Source organism: Falco peregrinus, chromosome 11, assembly GCF_023634155.1.
Source record: "Falco peregrinus isolate bFalPer1 chromosome 11, bFalPer1.pri, whole genome shotgun sequence".
NCBI classification, from domain to species: Eukaryota; Metazoa; Chordata; class Aves; order Falconiformes; family Falconidae; genus Falco; species Falco peregrinus.
This window is the reverse complement of record NC_073731.1, coordinates 799,314-821,109: the sequence shown is the minus strand read 5'-3', so window position 1 is coordinate 821,109 and position 21,796 is coordinate 799,314. Positions and strand designations below refer to the sequence as shown.

Sequence of the window (21,796 nt, the reverse complement as noted above, 5' to 3'; positions counted from 1 at the left end):
TGAGCTGGGCCACCATTGTTGTGCAGCTCTCCTTACGGCTTTTGCATGCACACCAGCCTCAAAAGACCGTTCCCTCAAGCCTTCCATGCCTGCACTGGCTCCCCTTCCTTCGCAACATCAAGCAGTAACTCAAAGTACTTGTTCTTCACCCTTTAAGACCCTACAGAGCCCAGCTTTGCCTTATGTACAATTATAATACAATGCTGGGCTATCAGTCCCCACTTCTGCCTTAGTTACACCAGACTGCCTTGCCAATTAGTTCAGTCATTCCCCTTGAGCATCTTTGTGCTGACTTACATCCCACGCACCCTACAGAAATGGGAGATCCTTCTAGGAACTCCCAAGCCCACCAGCTCACCTCCCTGCCATGGGGATTCACCTGGGCTGTGGCACCCACCAAGCGTCAGACAACATGTAAGCAGTCAGCATGCAGCGACTGCTGCTTTGCGTGCTGAGCACCCACCTGGCTCTTACCTCCTCTTACCCCACTCACCTGCTTAATCCCTGCGCCTTCAACATGTCTGCATTGTACGCTGGCGGAAAGGAAGAGTCTCAGTTACAGATGTGCAGTGCTGACAACAAAACCAGCCCAATGTAGGTGCATGGCAATGCTTCACCGCTGTGAGACAGCACAAGCGACTGGTGCAACATGCAAGGCAGAGAAGCAAAAAATATGCTGCCAGGAGAGAAAATGCTTAAGCACTTTGCTCCCAAGAGAACGGCATCATGCCATACAACCCTTACGCAGATCAGTGTATTTCCTTCATAAAAACTGATTGTTGTGTCCAAGGTTAAATGCAACTTAGTTCAAAAAGACACTTTTATTCTGGGGGGTGCATGTGTTTCTGTTGTTTTGCAAGAAGCATCTCACCTGCTGTGCTATGACAGCCAAGTGCACCCTCCCTGTCGCAGGCTGGGGACAGTGAGAGGCCTGCTGTGCTGGAACACAAATACATATTTTTTCCTGAGCGTGCAGCAGAACACAATAGCCCTGGCCAGAAAAGATGCACTGAAAAAAAAAAAATAAAAGAAGAAAAGATGGGTTTAGAGCACATCAGCAGTGCGCAGGCTGAAACCCTTGGATAAAAGAATTGCAAGCACTATAGAAATCGTTCAGTGGGGAGCAGTAGCACTGAGAACCAGAAGTGGAAGCGAGGAAGGCCACGGGCTGTGGCAGTGCTGCTGGCAACGGCTGTCTAAAAAGGGCTTCCTAAAAAGCACCTCTCCCTTGGTAAATTCTTGCTACGCTGGGTAAAAGAGTGTCCTGGTTTCAGCTGGGATAGAGTTAATTTTCTTCCTAGTAGCTGGTACAGTGCTGTGTTTTGGCTCTGATGTGAGAACAAAGTCGATAGGACACGGATGTTTCTAGTTGTTGCTGGGTGATGTTTATACTAAATCAAGGACTTTTCAGTTCCTTGGGCCCTGCCAGCCAGAGGGCTGGAGGGGCACAGGACGCTGGGAGGGGACACAGCCAGGACAGGTGACCCAAGCTAGCCAAAGGGACATTTCATACCATATGACATCATGCTGAGGATATAAACTGGGGGAAGAAGGAGGAAAGGGGGGACATTTGGCGTTAGTCTTCCCAAGTTACCATTATGCGTGCTGGAGCCCTGCTTTCCTGGGGATGGCCCAACACCTGCCTGCCCATGGGGAGTGGGGAATGAATCCCTTGCTTTGCTTTGCTTGCATGCGCAGCTTTTGCTTCACCTATTAAATTGTTCTTATCTCAACCCTTGAGTTTTACATTCCTTTCCGATCCTCCTTCCCATCCCTCTGGGTGGGGGGCAGCGAGCAAGCGGCTGTGTGGTGCTGGGTTGCCGGCCGGGGTTAAACCATGACTGAACCACGGGGTTAAATCCCAGCCGAAACCAGGACAAAGACAGATGCCATTTGCTTGATGTTCTCTTCCTAAACAGGTTTTGGAAGCATTGGCCTCGCCACATCACCAGCTCTCGTGCTCTGGAGACACCCCAGAAGCAACACGGGCACGCAGGCGTGAAGCTGTCCAGACGGGGTACCTGGAGCATCTCCTCAGTCTGAACGGCCAGCCCGCGCTGCACAGGCACAACTGAACAAGCCTGATAAAACTCAAGTCTTTAAACTCAAACTGGGATTTTAGCAATGGGAAGTTCTCAATCCAGTCATTTGAGCAATACTGCAGCAGAACAGGAGCTAGGGCATCCCAGATGACAAAGCTCTCCTTGCAGCTTTTTCTCCTATGCACTGCTTCTTTCTACTTAGAACTAGCAAAAGATCTGAAATACCACTATTAATTAAAAACACTCCACACTTCAACTTTTAATTAATTGTGCAGCCGGCATGGGTCAAAGCAGCTTTCATGTCAGCTTTTACAGTTTTGTTCTGAATAAAATGGGTGTATTTTTTTTTTCATTAGCCAACAATTCCAGGAAAATACACTGTTGTTGCATAATGAACCAGTATTATTTTGTTCTGCCAAAGAGTTAAAGTAATCTTTAACCCAAAAGATACTGCACCAGCACAGAACTGAAAAGAAGTCATTTTCTCCATGTGTTCCCGCTATGGCCTAGGTTGCAGCATCTATCAATTTACAGCCAAACATCTCAGCAGCTAAAAAAGTGATATGATGTAATTTCCTGCATATAAAAAGACAAGCAAGCTCTTGGCCTTGTACTTGCAACATTTGTATCTTGCTAATTGTATCACCTCTCTTCACAGAGGAAGCAGCCCACATTTTAAACATCAAAACCAGCACTGAAGCCCTTCACTACAGCTAGAGTCCCAGCACAGTCATTGCAGACATCAAACTGTCTTTCTACAACAGCTTCCAAGTGCTTGACTCTGGAAATGGGAAAGGTAATTCACAAGGCTGCTGGTTTTTAAAATGCAGACTGGGAAAAGAGAAATACCACTGTGTTCGTGTGTAGCCCATACAGTGTGAGCAAAACTGGAGTCTTTGACCTAAGTGACAAAGTGTGTAAGCAAGTTGTAGAAGCAGTATAGTAGGTATTGCTCTACCGGGAGAGGAACAAAAGCACTTTGTATGCCATGCAAAAGCTATAAAGAGCTATCATCCATTATTTCCAATAAAAATAAATCTCATATGCAAATGGAGGTAGTTGGAGGGCAAAAGACCCCAGTGCTTTTGCAGACCCAACCCAAACACATGTCTGCATCTTCCTCGTGTACGCAAGTGAGAGTCTATGCCAGGAGGAACATTGCTTTTTCTATGTGCTTTTTATCACCAATAAAATAGTTAGCAGCTTGGGTATTTCAGCTGTCACTAGACTTCAAAGTCAACAATGCCTTGAAAGGAATATTATCCGGATCAGCTGAGCCTGCAAGATGTGTAGCTTTAAGTTACCTCTGCAATAGTTATTGCATCTGCATTCAGAAGTCCTGGTAGCTCTGGGCTGCCATAGTGCCAGGTCCTGTACCAAAACAGACCAGCAATAGTTCCTGCCCAGAGCAACTTTAAATCTGAACAAGCTCCTCTACCACCGTAACGCTAATTACTGTGCAGGCTGATAAACTGCAAAGAGTCTTGTGGGATTAAAGGTGGGCTTCAGCTGCCGTACCACTGCCAGCGCACACACAGCCGCGCTGGGACAGGAGGTGGGAGTGCCAGCTGCATACGGGCTCTGAGACACACTGATTTCCCTTGAGATAAGGCAAAAACACTTGCATACAGAGAGAAGGTAAAAGCTACCTGCAAATCTGATAGAAGGATGTGCTCTTTGGAGAGCAAAGAGATGGAAAAAAAATCTCCAAATTAAAACCTAACACTGCAGTAAAGTAGGTCAAATATCAACAAATATTTCCCATCTTTCTTTAAATGAAAAAAAAAAAAAGATAAATACTCTTATCACAATAATATACCAACATACGAGGCTATCCTCTCAAAAGCAGACTCTTGGATGACCAGAAGACTTAGGAAATCCCAGTGGAGCAAGCCATCCACTGGGAATATTTCTAGAAGCTGCTGCCTCTGTTTAAAGGTCAAAGAAGAATTATCACCCAGAATTCATAACTAAAAAAGATTCTGAGGTCTTTCAGGAACTGTTGAGCAGCATAAAATATCGCCTACTGGAGTACGCAATCCAAAATAATTTAAGCAAAAAGTACAATCTTAGGCTGTCCCAAGGTAGTTCTGTTGGATCACAACAGCAGCAGGAATTACTCACATACAGATGAACTTTTTCCATAACAGCAGTTGTGAATGGGTTGATACCAAGTGAAGCGAAAAGTTGGGTAGACTTATTAATGCCTTTATTAGTGCACTCCAAGTGAAACCTTGGGAACCTTTTAACTTCAAGCTCAAAGGAGGACCTCACTGGAAGGACATGTGGGCGTGGGAAAAGTGTTGGCAGGATTATTGGCTCATTAAAGGTGACCTAAAAAGGAAAGCAGAATTGGATTTGTGCTCTTTTATGTTCCCTTATGATATATAAAGAAGGGCTAATTTTCTTTTTCTTCTTAAGAGGGTTTTTCCTCCTTATTTCTATATTAGAGATTTTATATCTGGAGAGTAGCTGGAAGGTGACATTCAAGACGTTGTGAAAGTGAAGCCTGATGAGTGGAGAGGTAACGGCATTTTTATTCAAATGCTTTATAGCTTTAAAGTCTGTTTAAATCAAAGACATACATGAAGGGGGGGGGGGGGGGGGGGGAGAGAGAGAAAATCTGGTTTTGTTAAGAGATTTAACAAAACTGCCCGTTCAATAAAATCATCAGTTTCCTACCCATAAATGAGACTCCTAAACAGTCATCCAGCAAAATAAGAAATAATGGATTTTATCCTTTCTTTTTAATCTCACATTATTCGCCTCAGGAACTCAGGAACAGCAAAAAGCTGAACAATTCCTTTTACATGTCTTCCCACGATAAAAAACAAAGCATCCATGAAGAAAATGAGAATGAGTTCACCTATCTTCCTCTATCCTCATACAACCTGGTACAAAATGAGATTGTTATTAATAGCTAACTCCTCTCTGGGTGAGACCATACACAAAATATAATCCTTTTAAAGTCAATTATCACAACATGGCCTTCCACAAGCTTAGGAAAGAAACCATCATCATGCTATGAGCTACACTGCCCCTGCGCCCCGAGCTGACTACGTGTTTGGAAAGCTCACGTGTCCTGCTACGGAGGGGACAGCTCCACAGATGTTTCAGTCCCAGCCTCTGTTTATAAGAGCTCCGGGTGAAGTCAGTCCTCGCACAAGCAGTTTCAGGTACCACCACAGGCTGCCTCTAAGGGACATACAACACTAAGCCAGCCACCACTCTGAAGCCCTTTCCCCAAAGCCACAAAGCTCTCTCTTCCCTCCCCTACAGGCATTAAAGAAAAAATACAAATCTCTCTGGAATATTTACAGAATATTTAAATAAATTTTTGGTTGGGTTTTTTTTCTTCTGTAACAGAAATAAAGGAAAAATAAACCAAAACTGCAGAAGCATTCGTAAAGTGCTGTTACAGAAGACTGCTTGGAAGCACATCCACCCGGCTCTCACAATGAAGCCCATCAGAACCAGAAGCCCCAAGGCTTCCCATGTTGCAAGACAACTTAAAGCCCTTAAACAATGCAGCAAATACTGAAAAACCCCACAAAATTTGTATCGCTTAAGCTTAGAAAAAGTTGTGCAGCAAAACGATTGCATATAGAACGGACATCAAATATCAGTTCATCTAAAAACACAATGCCAAACGCCCAGACAAGTCATTTGAGCCCAAAAGACAACACGCAGAGGTGCTGCCTTTATTTTAGGCACAGAACAATTCCAGAGCTCCAGAGCCACAATCTACAGCAAATAATGACAAGCAAAAAGGAAAAAAGTGACAGGCTGGAAGGGTGAGGAGCCAGAAGAGAACAAGGAGCCCAGAGAAGATCACGGGCTGAAGATGAATCACATCTGAAAGGAGCAACTTTGCTTTCAATTGAGATATGAAAAGCCTCACTCCTAGAGACAATGTGACTGCTGGCTACTGGAAACATGCAGCAACAAAACAGTAAATACAGCAGACTCAGAAAGAACGGAGTTTAAACTGAAGTCACTGGTTTCAGTGTTTAGGTTAGGGAGAGTTTCTCAGCATTTTTACAAATAAGAAGCATGCGTATTCACATGCCCATTCAAAAAGAGAGCTATGGGAGAAGGAGGGAAGGGGGATGTCCATCATGGCTTGGCTTACGGCTGACACCTGACACAGCAGCCAGCCGCACAGACCGCCGGGGTCTCCAGCATGAAAAACTGCAGCAGAGAATTCCCCAACAAATTCATGTGCAAAACCACAGCTAAAACCACTACTGGCCAGTCACAAAATTCAGGGTGGGGAGAAGCAAACCAAAAGCATTGGCAGTGACAGGAGTCTCAACTCCAGAGCCGGTATTCTTAAAAAAAAACAACCCCAAAATACTATCAGTGATGGCATTAGTTGGAGTGAGCCACCACTCCTGACACTGGTCTTGCTGGCACTCTCTGCAGTTTAGGGAACTTCAACCTCCATCCTCAAATTTGAATCCTCTTAAATTACAAACAAAAATTGAATCAATCCCAGGATTTGTAAAATTTTAGATCAATTTTCAAACGAGAATTGTGTTTTGTTTCATGAAAAAGATTTAAGTGGCTTTTAATTCTTCTAAAAATCAATGCAATTCATGTTTTAAAATATGTTACCATCTGTGACTGAAGGACATTTTAAGAAGCAGGAAAATGGAAAGCATTCTACTCTAGAAATATCTAAGTTTTATTGGGCTAACATAGGAATATTACTGCTGCAGTATAATTCACGAATACAAGAAGCACATTTTTATATTTCAGCTGCAAATGAGGCTCAAAAAGCAGCAGAGGAAAACCTCTGTAGAGAAATGAATTGCTCTCTGAAAGACAGGCTATTTTGAAGCCGTAAAAGAGCAGAAAAGCAACAGTGAGCATTGCATAAGCAGATGCCCTTGCACCTTTCCATCGGAGTACACACCTGCATAAATAAATATTTAGCCAAACATCAAAATTTATAAGGAAGCAGCCCACCACTTTACAAAACCAGGCAAAAGAAAATTGAGACTCATTGCAAAGAGCCCTGCCCTGAATACTAATGCATTATTGATACCCCCGGACCGAAAAGCAGCGACATCTCGGGATCCTAGGCGAGCCTTATACATCTGCTGTTGGGAGGATCTGAACACGTCTTGATAAAACCTTATTGCTAAAAATTTTGTGTTATCAGACAGCTTTTGTAACAGAGGCAAAGGCACGGCTTCCCAGCTAGCCAGGCTTTTCCCTGCACTTATTCTAATGATACACATTCAATTACTCGAGAAAAGAAAAGAATCAAATCAGAAACATCTGTAGTTTGCCACATAATTACTGGATCTTCCCCATGGAGACTGACCTTTGTAACACTGATACTGGGACCTGAAAGGCTAAATGACAGGGTATTCACATGGTTTAAATGTATAACACGATTACAAGGAATTAAATAGGCACTGTTATTTTCCATCTTGGTTTATGTTAACATAAGCATGGACTTTATGATCTTATGTTTAATCTTTGCGCTCAGTATGTAGTAGCTGAATTTACTCACTATTAGTGGACCCAAACCACTAAAATGCTGCGTTTTGATTATGTAATAAAGTTGAATACTGGATTCAAGGTTAATATGCAGCCATTACTTTTACCTGTAATAGGAATCTTTTCGACTGTGCTTTCTTCCTTGCTCTCATCTTCACACCAGCTTGTGACTTCTGGATGTGAACACACCATAATGAAACACATTTCAAAGTCGCAGTGATCAGACTGGTTTGTTTGCTTTTAAGCCCTACTCCCTTTAATTCTCACTTTTGTTATCTCTTGTTTATTGATCTAAACTATCCATTACCGTTCTTAAAAGAGGCGCCTACTGTGAACTTTCCTCGTATGCGAGGCTACCCTGCCTCTCTGTAGCTTCCAGAGCAAAGGACAAGCTAACCAAATGTCTTAAATAATTTAAGACCCAATGGGATTTAGGAAACAAACAACCGACGGTAACTCTGCAATCTCATCCAGCAGCCCGACAGCAGCAGCATCTATCATACCGACTGAGGAAAATTAGTTTAAATCAAAGTCTCTGTCTCCTCCGCGGATAAAAGTCGTGTGAATTTAGGAGGCCTAAAGCAGTTTGTTTACATTTGCTGTGTAAAGAGCACTGCAACCTAATTGCCTGTCTCTTCCGGACTTTGATGTAAGGGATGCTCTGAGAGCAGACTGAGCAAGTTGCCGTCGCCGGTTATTACACCGGACTAATATATTACTTCCTTATCTAAAAAAATTAACTGTGTTTTCACAAATGCGTCCACCTTCTAAGCTCTGAAATGGCACCGCACACCTTGCTCAGCATGAGCCCTTTTACGTTTGAAAATTTGTTTGCGGTCTGGCTTTATAATAAAAGGCAACAAATATATCCCACAATTTCTATACAGTAGGCATTTTTTTAAATACATGCACACCTATAGATCTGTTTTTATTAACTACCACAAGGCTTGCTTTTCTGCTCCTGCAGAAAAAAAGCAGTCACAATAGGCATCGCTCATTTTAAGAGGTAACAAGTATGACGAACGGTACTGATATATTTAGGAAAATCCCTCCAAGTTCATTACAAATACACATTAATTTGCCAGTCACTATAATACAGTCCCCTGCGGGTTTGGATAGAAAATACATATATACAAAGAAGGACAGTAACTTTGAGCGCACAGCCAGACCGTTTACCACTTGTTACCTTGTTCTCCCGCGCCGGCGAGCCAGGGAGCGTGTTTTGCCGGCTTTATTTCCTCACCGTCGTTTGGGATCGATGGCAAGCTGTAAGATGACTCATTACTCTGAATAGATGGCCTATCCCCACACTCTTCTGGAAGGACCTCTCTCAACACTGGTAGAGCCTGCAGCATTAAAAAAATAAAAATAGCCACAGCCCTATTATCCTTCATCTCAAGCGTTTTCCAACATACATTTAGGCTAATCTATAATTCACGGTGTAGTCTGTTTCCAGGGTGGTTTTTTTAGATGTTAAATTACCTCTGCGTTATATCAGCGCTAGTTCAGAAATTGCATTCTGCCTTGAAGTAACGCAAACTTTGAATTATTCTTTTAATCACTAGGTTTTCTGGAAATGCTCAGCATTCCCTGCCTCACGCGTTCAGGGTAAGCAGAACAGAAGGGTGTATCAAATACACTGCAACAGCAACAGACTGAGAAGAAATCTCTCTGTTTCAGGCACGCAGCGATAAGGCCAGGGAAGCCACAGTGTTAGCAACAGCTGCAGCTTAAAACAACACTGAGACTGATAGACCTTGGTCACAGCTTGACCAAGCCAGCCTCTGCCAGGCACGGCTGCGATTCTAATCCACGGTATTCCTGCACATTCATAAAGTTTGGTCCGTCCTGCCTGTGCCTGCAAGCCCTCCGCGGCAGCATATTCAGACCTCCACAGTTAAACGTATTTTTAATGCAAAAAATTAAGTTGGAAGCCAGCACCTTTATAGGGAGCTGAACGAACCTATGTAAATGTCTGAGTTAAAAACAGGCTTAAAATAAAGCAATCACTTTTTCAGCTACCATCCGCCTGTGTTAGAAGTACTGTGTGTGGCTTTATAAAGCCCTGAGAGCAGGAGAAATCATCCTTCCTGGTGTTTATTATTTCACAAAGAGCAGCAAGGGCTTTTTGGGCCTCCTATCTCTTCTTTACTTATAGGGTGTTCCTCTTGGTTTTATCTTGTAACCCAAAATATGGTCTGGAGTCTTTAAAATCAACTAGATTTTCTGCCCTAATTATCTAATTGTTTAATAAAACAGTAAGCCTTCAGCGATGAAAAACAACATCTTAGAGAGAACTCCAGGCTTTTTAACTTATTTTGCTATACCGACCTGAGAGTATGGGACAACTCCAAGCCAAAACATTCTGGACTCGTGAGGATCTTTTGTTCCCCGCATCTGCCCCTCCTCATTAATCTATATTTATTTAGGAGCCCAGAATGGCAACTTTTCAGTCTTAAAAACAGCTTGCTGAGTTTTTTTCTTTGTTAAACTTACATAGGGGAAGTCTCCCTGTAAAAACAACGTGAGCAAGCTGCTACTTTATCCAAAAATGGGGACGGACTTTAGGTATCACTTTCTTAATGTAAAGAATGCCTTAAATTACAGGCAGGACTGGGAAATCTTTACTATTGAAGTAAATTAATTCCCATCTAGCAGTTTATCTCAGTGTGGATTTCTCACACCAGAAGTACTTTGTTTACCTATCTGCAGTATCATTTAACATCCAAATAGGTACAAACCACCAACAACAAATACAAGCACTCAGTGTAAACTCTAACACCACAATTAGTCCAGGCAGAAGGACAGGAGAACCAAAGCTCAGCATCACAGGGACCATGGCAATTCTGGCGTGGCTGACACCTCCATCAGGGCATGAAGACAACCAACATGCTGCATGAGCCACACCGGTCTTATTCTGACAGGAGTGTAACTTGACTGATGAAGGCACACAAGTCTCCAGCTGTCTCAGCCAAGGGACTATCCCACTGCCCAGAAGAGGTGTCACTACCACGTCAGCTCCCCAAGGCTGTCCTATGTTCCACTGGAACAATACCCAATTTTCTTAACAGGGATAATGGGACAGATCCGTGAGAGAAGAGAAAAACTGATAGTAAGATGTAGAGAACAGAAGAGAGACATAGTTTAGCGATAAGAGACAAGGAGAAGACAGGCAGGTGGACAGACTCTGTGGACTGCTGCAATGGGAAAGATGCTGAAGGCACTGGAGAAGAAGGTGGACCTGCTGCTGGTCATCACCAAACCCCTGCAGACCACAAGTGCTGATGGGGATGGAGGTGACAGACTTGCCAGGGAGCAAAAAGGCCCCCCACCTGCACCTTCATCCTGCTGCCTGGCTGTACAGTACCATCATCCAGTGGGGTTCTTGGCAGATCCTTAAGCTCTAGGAGAAAGAAGCCATCAACATGGGCCAAAAATTCAAACTTTGGAGTCATAAATATATAGGTGCAGATCACTTATGAGTTCACTACTGCATTATACACATCTTTATGGTAAAGCAAATGCTCCAGTACACGCACATTGCATAATTTATATTGATCCTGTTCTGTGCAACCTGCTTGGAAATACGGTGTTTCAAAGTAGAGGATGCCTCCTGGCTTTACGTTTAATTGACTGGATCCACTGAATAGGTAGTAGAAATGTTAAATGAATACGTGTGGGCCACAGTAACACACAGCAATAAACAGATTACTGCTGCGTATATTCACCCATAAAGCTTGTGTTATTGAGCTTTGACTTTGTAGAAGTTTTTTTACATGCAATTATAAATTTATGTACGGTATTTGTTTATCTGTCACCAGTGCAATGATACATTCCTTGCTCATCTCTTCTACTTGACTGACTGTACAAAGGACAGAATACAAATTACTTGGCCAGATACAGAAGCAGCAGCTACCCTGGCTATAACTGAAAGTCTACAACAAACAAAAATATTACATCTTCATTATTTGTTTCAAATGCTATTAAAACTAGAATACAGTAAAGCAGCTCAAACTGCTTTTTAATTTCTTGTTTACAATTAGAGCAAAAAATATTTTTTACACGTTTTTTTGGAGCAGAGCATGGGGCCAATTTGTTACCAGCAGGCTGCCTGGCAGATCTCCCGTTCCCAGTGCAGCAGCAGCTGGGACTTCACCCCGGTGCCAGCGTCCCAGCTCTCCTGGCATGGCTGCAGCCCGGGCGCTGGAGGCAGCGGGGATCGGAGCCCTGCCCTCCCCCCGCGGCTGGCTGCTCTGGGTGTGCAGCAAAGGAGGGTGGGGCACTTACGGGTCTATCAAATGCCAATTTTATAATTTTTTTTAAGAGTCAGTTTATAACCTTTTGTATTAACATTTAAAAATACGAGCATGCTACTATTTGTGAAATGCTTTGTGCATTCAGTGTACCAAACATAACTGTTTTAAAAGAAAAAAAAAAGATCAAAATACACCATGATAAAAAGCTACCAAGCCACAGAGAAAGACAGATGATAGAAACGTTGTGATAAATTTGCACCACAGGAAATGCGTGACCTTGTTTAAATAAATAACTGGTTTGAAGGGTGGAAAACAAGATGCCCCCCTGGAGACCTTAAAGAGACTGTTTTCTTCATGGGATGAAGTGCTGTATGTATTTGCCCCAAGACAAGCAAAGAACCTGTATTCTCTCCTTACCCACCTCCTAACAGTCTCCGAGGCTGATTAACGAACGCAGACTGCTTGTCATTCCCCTTAAAAGCCCACACACTGGACTGTATGAGCAGCACACAGGGCTCATCTGACCTTAACAGCGCAAATCAGTCTCTAGGTGTCATCTATTTAAATATTACTAGGTGCAAGTGCCAACCTGGCCATCCTGTGCCTCCTTGCTGGAAACCAGCAGTCTTCCAAACATCTCTGCCACTTCTTCTGTGAGCTGAACCTGGTGCTTTTTCAAGAACAAGGCATGGCTGCTCAAGCAAGTCCGCAGCACGTCCACATCCCACTGCTGGTCTGGCCTGAGGAACAAACCGAAGCACCGTTAGTGGGACACCCCACACACACCAGGCTCACACAGGTGCCACACTACTCATTTATCTGGACAAGCCGATCAACATGCAGTGGGAAAAGCCATCATGCATTGTCCCCCACTTTTTCTTTTAAAAATGTTCAAAGTGGAAAATGTGATAAGTTACTCATGACTTCTGCAAATGTGGGGAGGATGGACAGGGGTGACTGTCATCATGTCTGTCCCCTGGGTACATCCTGAGATGCAGGATCAGGAGACATTAAACCTTTCCTGCATCCCCTTGTCTCAGCCATGGGCAGACCTGGCTTACTCCATTCAGGCGCTTCCCCAGGCTTATCCTTTTTTTTTTTTTTTTTTCAGAAATCTTTTTATTATTTTTGAGCAAAAGTGCTTTTTCTTTTAACACAGAAAATATAAATACTGCAATCTTGTTCACCAAAGATGTTTGTTTTTCCAGTTGCTCCAATGAAGTTTCACAAACAGAGGAGCGAATTCCAATTAACTCCACAAGTGTTTGTCCCTAAGAAACCATTCAGGAAATACAACAACATATTAGTGCTCGCAGGCATATCAGCCTCAAAAGGAGAACCAGGTATAGTTAAATAGACCATTCTTCAGCGCTCACAAGTGCCCCGATCCTGCTAACACTTGAGCACTGCTAAGCCTGTAACAGGGAGGAAGGTCTAGACAGAAGCTAAGTAAGAAAGAATGGAAATTGTTTTCATTACTGTATTGGAGACCTAAAAAAAAAATATTTAAAAAAAATCAATTCTCACTTGTCCTTGTGGCATACGCACAGGAAAGCAAAAAACCATTTTGAATAACTGCGGTTTATTGTTTTTAAAGGCTATATGCATCTTCTGCTTCACAGAAAAATAATTTGCTTCTCAAAATTACATTCCCCATGTTTACGTGCCTGAGACTCATGTTGAAGATCACAGAAATTACTGGCTAAGAGGTCTCTGAAGTTAATATGTTTTCCTCCCTGCTGGAGCAGCCTGGGGGAGGTGATGCCGTGGACTGGGTGAGACAGGGAGACCTGGCCCAAGTGCTGTCCAGCATTGTAAGATTCACCATCAGTGAATGAAAAGGAAAATAAATGGATTTGCTTAACGTTCTCATTTCAAGTCACACAGCTGCTGCCAAGATGCGTAAAGATCAGCACTCAGATGTCTTTATTTCCTGGTATGATCGGAGGTCTGGCCTCAGGTCTGCTTTCAGAGAGGCAGAGCAGGCTTGGGGAGGAAAGAAAAGAATGTTAATCACACCCACACACAAGTTTTGTGTCTGCGTACCTGGTTTGCTTTTCATCTACCGCTGCACCTTTAGCATCAAGTGTTTTCTCAGGTAGAAGACATCCATTCAGAGCGCTCTGTAATAAAGCCTGAAGCTGATGAAGGACAACTGCTTCACATGCTTCAAGGTCTTCTTCTTTCAGATTGCCAGCCCGATTACAAAAGCTACAAAATAAAGCAGGTATTACATGCGACGTTTATTTAAAGCCCAGACAGTCAGCATCTGTTGAAGGCAGAATCTGTAACACTTCTCCTGGCTAATGGAATAACTGGTGAGACATCCCAGAGGGACAAACACCTGTGATGCTCTCCGCGAAAGACGCAGAGGATCAGGAGATCCAACCCAGCACTTGAAAAATGCCAGGTTTAATCTCACACCTTTGCTTTTTGACAGAGAGAGGAACTAGCACACATCCACTTGGTGAAACCGCTTCTTGGCCAGGCAGCTCTGGCCATGCTGCCACCAAAGTGGTGATGTTACAGGAACCTGCCTCCAACAGCAGGCTGGAGGGCCAGGTCAGTTACGCAACCCTTCCTCCTAATTCCCTAGAAATCCTCTACCCATCAAGTGCTTACAAGAATCCTAGTTTAGGGAAGCTGACATACAACTTTAAATAAAATTACAAAGCCGTTCCCAGTTCTTGTAATTAAGAGCCTGTGCTGCAGAGGGGCAGCAAGGACTCTCTGGCCCTCGTTTTGTTAACACGTGGGTTTTGGTGATTCTCTTTACTCTTTTACCTTGAAGAAGAAATTATTTTTCTGGTTATTGTTGTCTACCTGAATAAATCAGGTAGCAGCACTACTAGCTAAGGGGACGCTCTCATTCTTGGAAATAAGTATTTACTTCACCTAAGGGATCTATGGAGCAAGGCTGCAAGACATGCTACATTTAGGAAAGAGTATTTGTTGGAGTAATTTGCGCATGTGCTTCTATGTGCCCTATTTCAGCTCTCTGATGACATTAAAATGGTGGAAGAGGAGGGAGGCCTCTTAGCAACTAGCAATATTTGTTTGCAGGAGCCCGCCTGCTTTTTGCACCAGCCATTTGTCACCACAAGAGCGAGGACTCTGGCTCAAATCTCAACAGGCTCCTGCAAAGCTGCTCGGTAACATCCTCTCCCCACTGCTCACCCAAATTCAAATAGAAGCATGTAAGCAATCAACAGCAAAACTATTACAAGCAATAGGTTGCATGTATGGCAGCAAGCAGACAAGAATACGGGTGACGGGGTTAAGGCGCAGGCAGCACAGCCTGCCTCCCCGGTTCTTGCCGCTCTATGAGGGCAGCAAAGAGGGGAGGCAGCTTGCAAGGAAATGGCATTAACCTGAGCAGCTCCGCCGTCCCCATCGTCCCCACGTGCTTGCCCTGGTACAGAGCCTGGCGCTGGGGGCTCATCCTCACCACCACATCTTCTATCAACTGCAGCGCACAAGAGAGTCCCACCAGCATCCTGTGGTGCCTGTGGATGACCGCAAACAGGGCTTGAGGTGACCAGAGTTGCGACAGGTATTTTAAATGCATTGCCTTGCCGTCACACCCGTTGGAAAAACACACCCCCTCATTTTAGCTTTTCAAAGCCAACAACAGCAGAACCCCCCGGCGCTTGAGCTCTGTAGGAAGGAAAAGAAATAAAAAAGCACATGAGCAAACAAACTATCCAAGAATCAGCCAGGGCTTGAGATGCTGCATTGAAATTACCCCTGTGCTGGGTAGTTTTAATTCCTTCACCTCCACAATCGAAACAAATCTGGTGACCACCTACAGGTATGGGCACATAACTGGGACCTCAGAGGGGGTTTGATGAAGCTGCACCTCTATAATGATGCAAATTAGGACTTAAACATTGAAACAATACAGCAGGCTAATCCTTGAACAGAGGTGTCAGTGGCTATTCAGGTCCAGGCCGGCTGCCTGCTTTGTTGGGGACTTTCCAGGCCAGGTCTCCACCAGCAACGCCCCAGCTGGGCCGGCGCCCGCAGAGCCCCACAGGCAAAATAAAGATTTATTTTTGTTTCTGCAGCATGTAGAAGCCGACATATTTATACAGTTAACCTTGGTTTATGCTCCCTCAAGTGAAAAGCTCTACGCACGAAAGCTTGCGTTGCTTTTGCCATCATGTTAAGCTGTACTAAAAATTGTGTTTTTCATTGGACTGTTGGGCAACAGTGAACAATTAAGTGGGAGCTGCCGTGCATTTAGTTGAGTTTCCTAGACATTTAATAAGCAAAACAATACCAGGGAGATCACATATGCAGTTAAACAGTGCTTTTTCTTTTCCCCTAGTCTTACAAACCCTGTATTTTAGCTGCCAGCTCGTTTCCCATTGTTTTCCTCCCGCTGGGTGGTCCTTCCAGGGTGCCACTCGAGAGGGATACAATAATAAAAAGGGAAGGGGAAGGAAGGGACACCAACATAAAGAAAAACAAAATGTATGACAATCTGCAGCAGGCTACGGATCAGAGGTCAGCAAACAAGAGGTCCTTCTCTTTTACAGGTTGCTTCCTGGAAACAGTCTGATTAAGCTGACAGCTTGAATTATGTGTTACATTTTGTAATGCACAATCCATCTGTGCTAAGTCCTCTTCAATGCAGCTGAAGCAGCACAGGCATAAGCTCTGCCTTTTTCCACCCCTTCAGCGCAGGCCTTAAAATAGTCATCATCTTTTTCTGCACTAATTCTCAGAGACCCTCTCCCCCCACCACCTCCCGCACCCCGGGTTTAAGCCCTTAAAGAAACGGCCGGGTGCTCTAAGGAATGGTAAGAGGATACGGAGCCTTTCACCTCCGGTTCAGCAGCTCAGACCGGCAACAAACCACCGAGGACCAGAGCTATCGGATGGCTTCACCTGGCGGGAGGGGGGCTCGGGCACCTTTATGGTGCCGCTCAAACAAGCCAGGCAAGCTCCAGGGATGCAAGACCCGAATGGAAAATACACAGCCCAGGCTCTCATGTGGGTCTGAGCTGGCAGGATGAGTCTGAAAGCATGTGTACAGCCTCTGATCAACAAGCCCACCCAGCAGCGCTCAGAAACACAGAAGTTATTTGCCAAAAATCGTAATTTTTAATAACTAAGATAGCAAAATTGCAGCACCCTACTGTGGACTGCAGCCAAGGCACAAACCTTACACTAAATAACTTTTCACAGCAACATCACCTTTACTTGGTTAAGAACTCAATGATGTTGTCACGATAACCATTCTTCTAGCTGGAGAAGGCAGTCTGAAACTAGGCTGAACTCACCCAGCAGTAAAACATGACCTGCAAACACTGCGGAGAAAAAAACCCAAAACTTTTGTTAAAAAAAAAGAGAATGGTATCTCTGCAGTAAGGTAGGAAAGGCATTTTCTCCAATATGTAAACTTGTGACTTCCTGACATGCAACAATGATTATGTTTTGCCTCTCAAGTGAGCTGTGGTCTCTGCACACGAGAGTTCAGCTCCATCACCTGTACTCACTTCAAGTAATGCATCAAAAGGGAACAAACAGCCCAAAGACAACAGGTGAGGGAACGGTACTTTGTTTGGATGGCACAGAAGCAACACTGCTGCACTGGGAAAGTCCAAGCTACAAATATTTCAATTTAAGGTGACAAATATGCATAGTTTTGCATAATTTCAGCACATTTATTCAAACAGATTAGGAATTTCATCAGAAAAGCACGCGGACTGAAGGGACATCACAAGACGTACGACACGGCTCATTTTGTTAAACTGTGGCATGATACATTCAGACCAAAAAATGTTGCATTCTCGTTGTTTGTATAACTTATATAATTGAAATTCATGTACTAATAACTTGGAAACTTCTCTCCCCCAGATTTTCAGCTCGTGAATTATTTTGCAAGACTTGAGCATGCCTGCTGAATTTCACGTGCATTGGAAAGACAGACTTGGAAGGTCCACCTGGTTTCAAGTGCAACAACAGAAATGCTGCTTATCCCACCATGAGATCTTTCATGCCTGCCATTTTCAAAATTTTATCCCTGCTTTCATTTTCAGGTAAAACAAATTAAAATTTGTATCTTTCCTGCAGAAACAGCTATCAATGGCAATCCCACTTCCATGGCCTTAAGAAACAGAGGTATTCGGCTTCGCATTACGTAAGAGGAAACCTCCACGTTCTGGTTTCAGTTGTGCTCTGGAGATAATGCGAGTAGTGAAACCTTTTGTATAATTTAGCTGGGCTTCAAGAGCATCACACAACATTTTCATCAGTTTGTGAACAGCGAGGCATCACTAGTGTTGACAGGGAGAGAACAGAAGGTTAAATGACTATTGCTCAGCTATGACTTCTCTAGCAAAGGCAGGCACTCTATGCAACTTCCCTACAAAGTGTTATGATTAACAGGTGTTATACAAAAGAAAAACTGGGTAAAAGCTATTTAGGTGTAAATTAGATGATGTTTCCCTAGCAAGTAACAGTCTGATGCAAATGTGAAATGATAAAGTTACAGAAGTGTATATTGATGGCCACTGGTTTCTGCTCAACCGTCATCTATTAAAACACAAACTAATATTGAAATCAGTAGCAAAGACAACATGACCATGACTGCAGGAAGAATAGATGAGTTAAGCAGATTAAAAAAAAAAAACCACACAAACCAGAAAAAGAGGAGTACTCATTCTCCAGGGGTAAAAACACCAGTTTCTTTTGTACCTGGTCGCTCCCCAACACCCCAACGCACAGCTACCACCTAACCACCCTGTATCTAGTGTCTAGTTAACTGCTCCAGCTAGGAGCATTTTGCATGGAAGTAGTACTCACACCAGGTAGGGAAACCCAAGGGAAGCAGAACCTCTGGAATACAGCACGTGCCTGCAGAAAAGGCTTTCCTCAATATTTCTGTTGTGACTGGGGGCAGGAAAATGCTGGTGAGGAAGGAGAAGGGTGTTGAGGATACATAGGAGAAGGAAAGAGAAGCATGCTGCTAAGGCAGAGCAGGCAGGAGAAAGGCAGCAGCTGTAGGTCACAAAATTGTGGGGTCAAGCAGTGGTAGGATGGCCGGGGTGAAGGGGGATGTGGACATGAAGCACTGCAGAGCAACCCAGCAGCACATGGACTTTCAAAAGAACTAGGAGACAGGAGATAAAAGTGGGAGGGATGCTGTTGCTGCAACATGGCACAAGGCGAGGACAGGAAGGGCTAATGGTGGTTGGCATGGGGCTGTTCGAACACAGCAAGGGAGCAAAGCCAGCCCTCCCATGCAACCTGGGCAAACGCCATGGGCCATCTCAGAGCAGGTATTACCCTGCCAGGATGGGGATGTACTTCCCTGTCTTACAAGGGCCTTGTGAGGCCAAAAATCCAGCTACGATTGATATTACAGCCCTCTGATATTGCAGCTGTTGGCAGTAAAGCCCCACCACTTTCACTCGGTAGCAGAGGACAAGCTGTGCACCTGTGTCGCACTTTCCTCTGTTTTTCTTTCTCTCCTTCTCTCACTGCTACTTCCAAACAAAATGTTCAAAATATTCAAACAACTGGAAATTTTAATCCACAGAAAGTATGCTGTTTAGTAAATTGTATTATTATAAACTTGTTGAAATAAGATTTGTGTACATTTAAAGAACTTCTGTTGCATTTTAACAAGCATACTTAACTTGTCCAAGTCTGACCTGAACAAGTTACCTGAGGCCATCAACCACCAGCGCAGAGGCAGCAAGATAATAAACAAATAGGTAAGAAGTCTTTCCCCCTGTACATGAGCTTTAGCTCCGCACATCAGCGAAGCTGCAAAAATAGCCTCCAGAGCACACACTAACGAGTGAGTACCGGCAAAGACAAAATATTTAAGGACATACCCATCTGGTCCTGAGCTGACCGAGGGTTCCTCGTGCGCCACGGCAGGGTTTGGTGGTTGCAGTGGGGAGCCCTCCACAGTGTGGGCATCCCTGCTCCGCTCCCAGCCGGTCACCAACGGGGCTGTTCCATGCAGCATGCCAGCAGTGCTCGGCACCACCTCCTCAGCGCTCCTGGGGACCGGGAGCTTGCTGCTGCTCTCCCAGCTTGCTTCCTTACAAGTCCACCAGTTACTCAGGCATGGCTTTGGTTCTGTAATAACAACAGCGACAACAATATTCCCAAAACATTAGCAGAACCAAGGAGTACATCGTAGCATAGGGAATTAAACTAAGATTGCCTATGCCATTTGCGCACCTCTCATTTAACACAGAGCATCCCCCTGCTCTCCCTTCACTTGGGGTTTCCCTGCCCAGCGTGTCCTTCCGCAGCGCTCTCGCAAGGGGGAGTCTGGGGAGGCTCCAGCCTCCACGCTCGCGCCTTTTGGGTTTGCAGCTCTGCCTGAGTGGGAAACAAAGCTGGCACTCCTCGCTCCTCAAAAACCACCCCCGGCGTGAAGACCAGCTACTTCACTAAAACCTCCCTGAAGGAATGGTGAAACGGGAAAGCTGGAAAAAGCTTTTCTCAGGGGGAAAAAGGTGCACGTAAAGAGGCTACTATCGTACACATTTTTCTACACCTTGCAGAAGAAAAACATGCCTGGAGGCTTTTAAACTCTTACATGTTAATTGCCTTCTCTAAAAGGTACCGGGGCTGAATCACGCTTCTAAGATGACAGATACACTCCACCTATCTTTTTATAGCATGCCAAAAGTTAATGGACCAGGCAGTGCTGTAACAAAATAGTATTGCTATGGAAATTCCCAGTTTTCCATAAAATTCACCACGGGTTTAAATTAACCAGCATTCACACACCTGCTAACACTACAGCACCCAGCATTTCTGCCCGTCTTGGTCATGGAGTTTCACTGGAACTAAATCACTTAAGGTTTATGCCAAACAGTAGCTGCTGCCAGGATGGGCTCTCTTGGCCTTGTTCCAAATTTGTGAAGCAAGTATGTGCAACAGAAACCTCACATCTGCTGGGAAACAAGGATAGAGAGGAACTGAGGGTTTTTTCCACTTTGGGGCTGGAGTGACAAAAGGGCCATTTTCTTGCTTTGGTAACGTGGCGGCAACAGGGTTTATTCTGTTCTAAATTTTGTGCTGCCACTGCCTAGCTCAACACACAGCTGCGAAGCTCTGCACCAACCTGGCAGCAGAGCCCAGCGCGTGCTTGCCCCTGGTATCTTCATCAACTCCCATCATTTGCAGCATGGAAAGTCAAGCTTAGGAGAGCTGGAACAAGCCAGTCCCCTCCACGCATTCAAACCTGGACCACATTAGCCTGTTCACTTCATAACATGCATTTGGCAGTGGACAGACATAAGAAGCCCCCCAGGCAGTCCAAGGCGATTACTATGCCATTTGACAAAAACCTCATTTTGATTTTGAACCCAACTGTACGGTTTCTCTGAAGGCAGAGATACTGCATTCCAGACATTAAATGGGTATTTCTTTCCCAGACACGATGCTGGCCACCTCGGCCTTCCCCGCAGGGAGGAACCAGCGCTCTGCAGAGCCCAGGGCTAACGTAAGCCCGGCTGGACTGGTCTCCTTCCAGCACCAACAAGGACAGGCTTTCATTAAAATGGAGAAGTGGCAAATGCATCACATGAAAGAAAATGAGAGGCAAATAAATTCCTTAGAGAAATAAGGAGGAATGGAAAAAAACCTTGAGAAAGAGGATGCCAGAAAAACCCTGAGGACAGAAGAGCATCTGATGGGGATGCCAGTTTTCCTCTATAAAGAAACCCAAAATCATTACAGGAGAGAAGTCGTCCCCGCATCATTAGGGTTGCCACCAGTTTCCATTATAAATAGCACAATTTTAGCAATTGTTATGGGGCTTGGGAAAAACTAGTTTAAGTTGAAAACTGCTATGTTAACTGGGAAGGCAGGGGAGAGTATTTCTGCAAGGTCTCAAAAAAAGGAATAAACTTTTACTTAGCGACAAATCTTTGTCACTGTGACTTCAAAAAGAAGACCATTTGCTTACTCCAAAGTAACCAACCAAGCCAGTAAAATGGGAGAGAACAC

General features: G+C 44.3%; 1 protein-coding gene across 11 annotated transcripts in view; it reads right to left on the bottom strand.

Moving 5' to 3' along the window:
- Positions 1 to 21,796, bottom strand: part of KIZ (kizuna centrosomal protein) — a 51,253-nt gene that overhangs the window by 12,150 nt on the left and 17,307 nt on the right. For 7 of the 11 annotated variants that reach the window (XR_008749101.1, XM_055815886.1, XM_055815884.1 and 4 more), the window contains 6 exons: positions 19,660 to 19,909; positions 15,181 to 15,315; positions 13,856 to 14,020; positions 12,399 to 12,549; positions 8,740 to 8,899; positions 7,661 to 7,726 (listed from right to left, as the gene is read on the bottom strand). Coding sequence is in view for 8 of the 11 variants with exons in the window: in XM_055815886.1 (XP_055671861.1) it covers positions 7,661 to 7,726; positions 8,740 to 8,899; positions 12,399 to 12,549; positions 13,856 to 14,020; positions 15,181 to 15,315; positions 19,660 to 19,909 (927 nt within the window). In the remaining 3 variants the exon portion in view is untranslated. Of the gene's footprint in view, positions 1 to 493; positions 6,961 to 7,660; positions 7,727 to 8,739; positions 8,900 to 12,398; positions 12,550 to 13,855; positions 14,021 to 15,180; positions 15,316 to 19,659; positions 19,910 to 21,796 lie in introns of all 11 variants that reach the window. The other 4 variants (XR_008749103.1, XM_055815885.1, XR_008749102.1 and 1 more) reach the window with 3 other exon arrangements.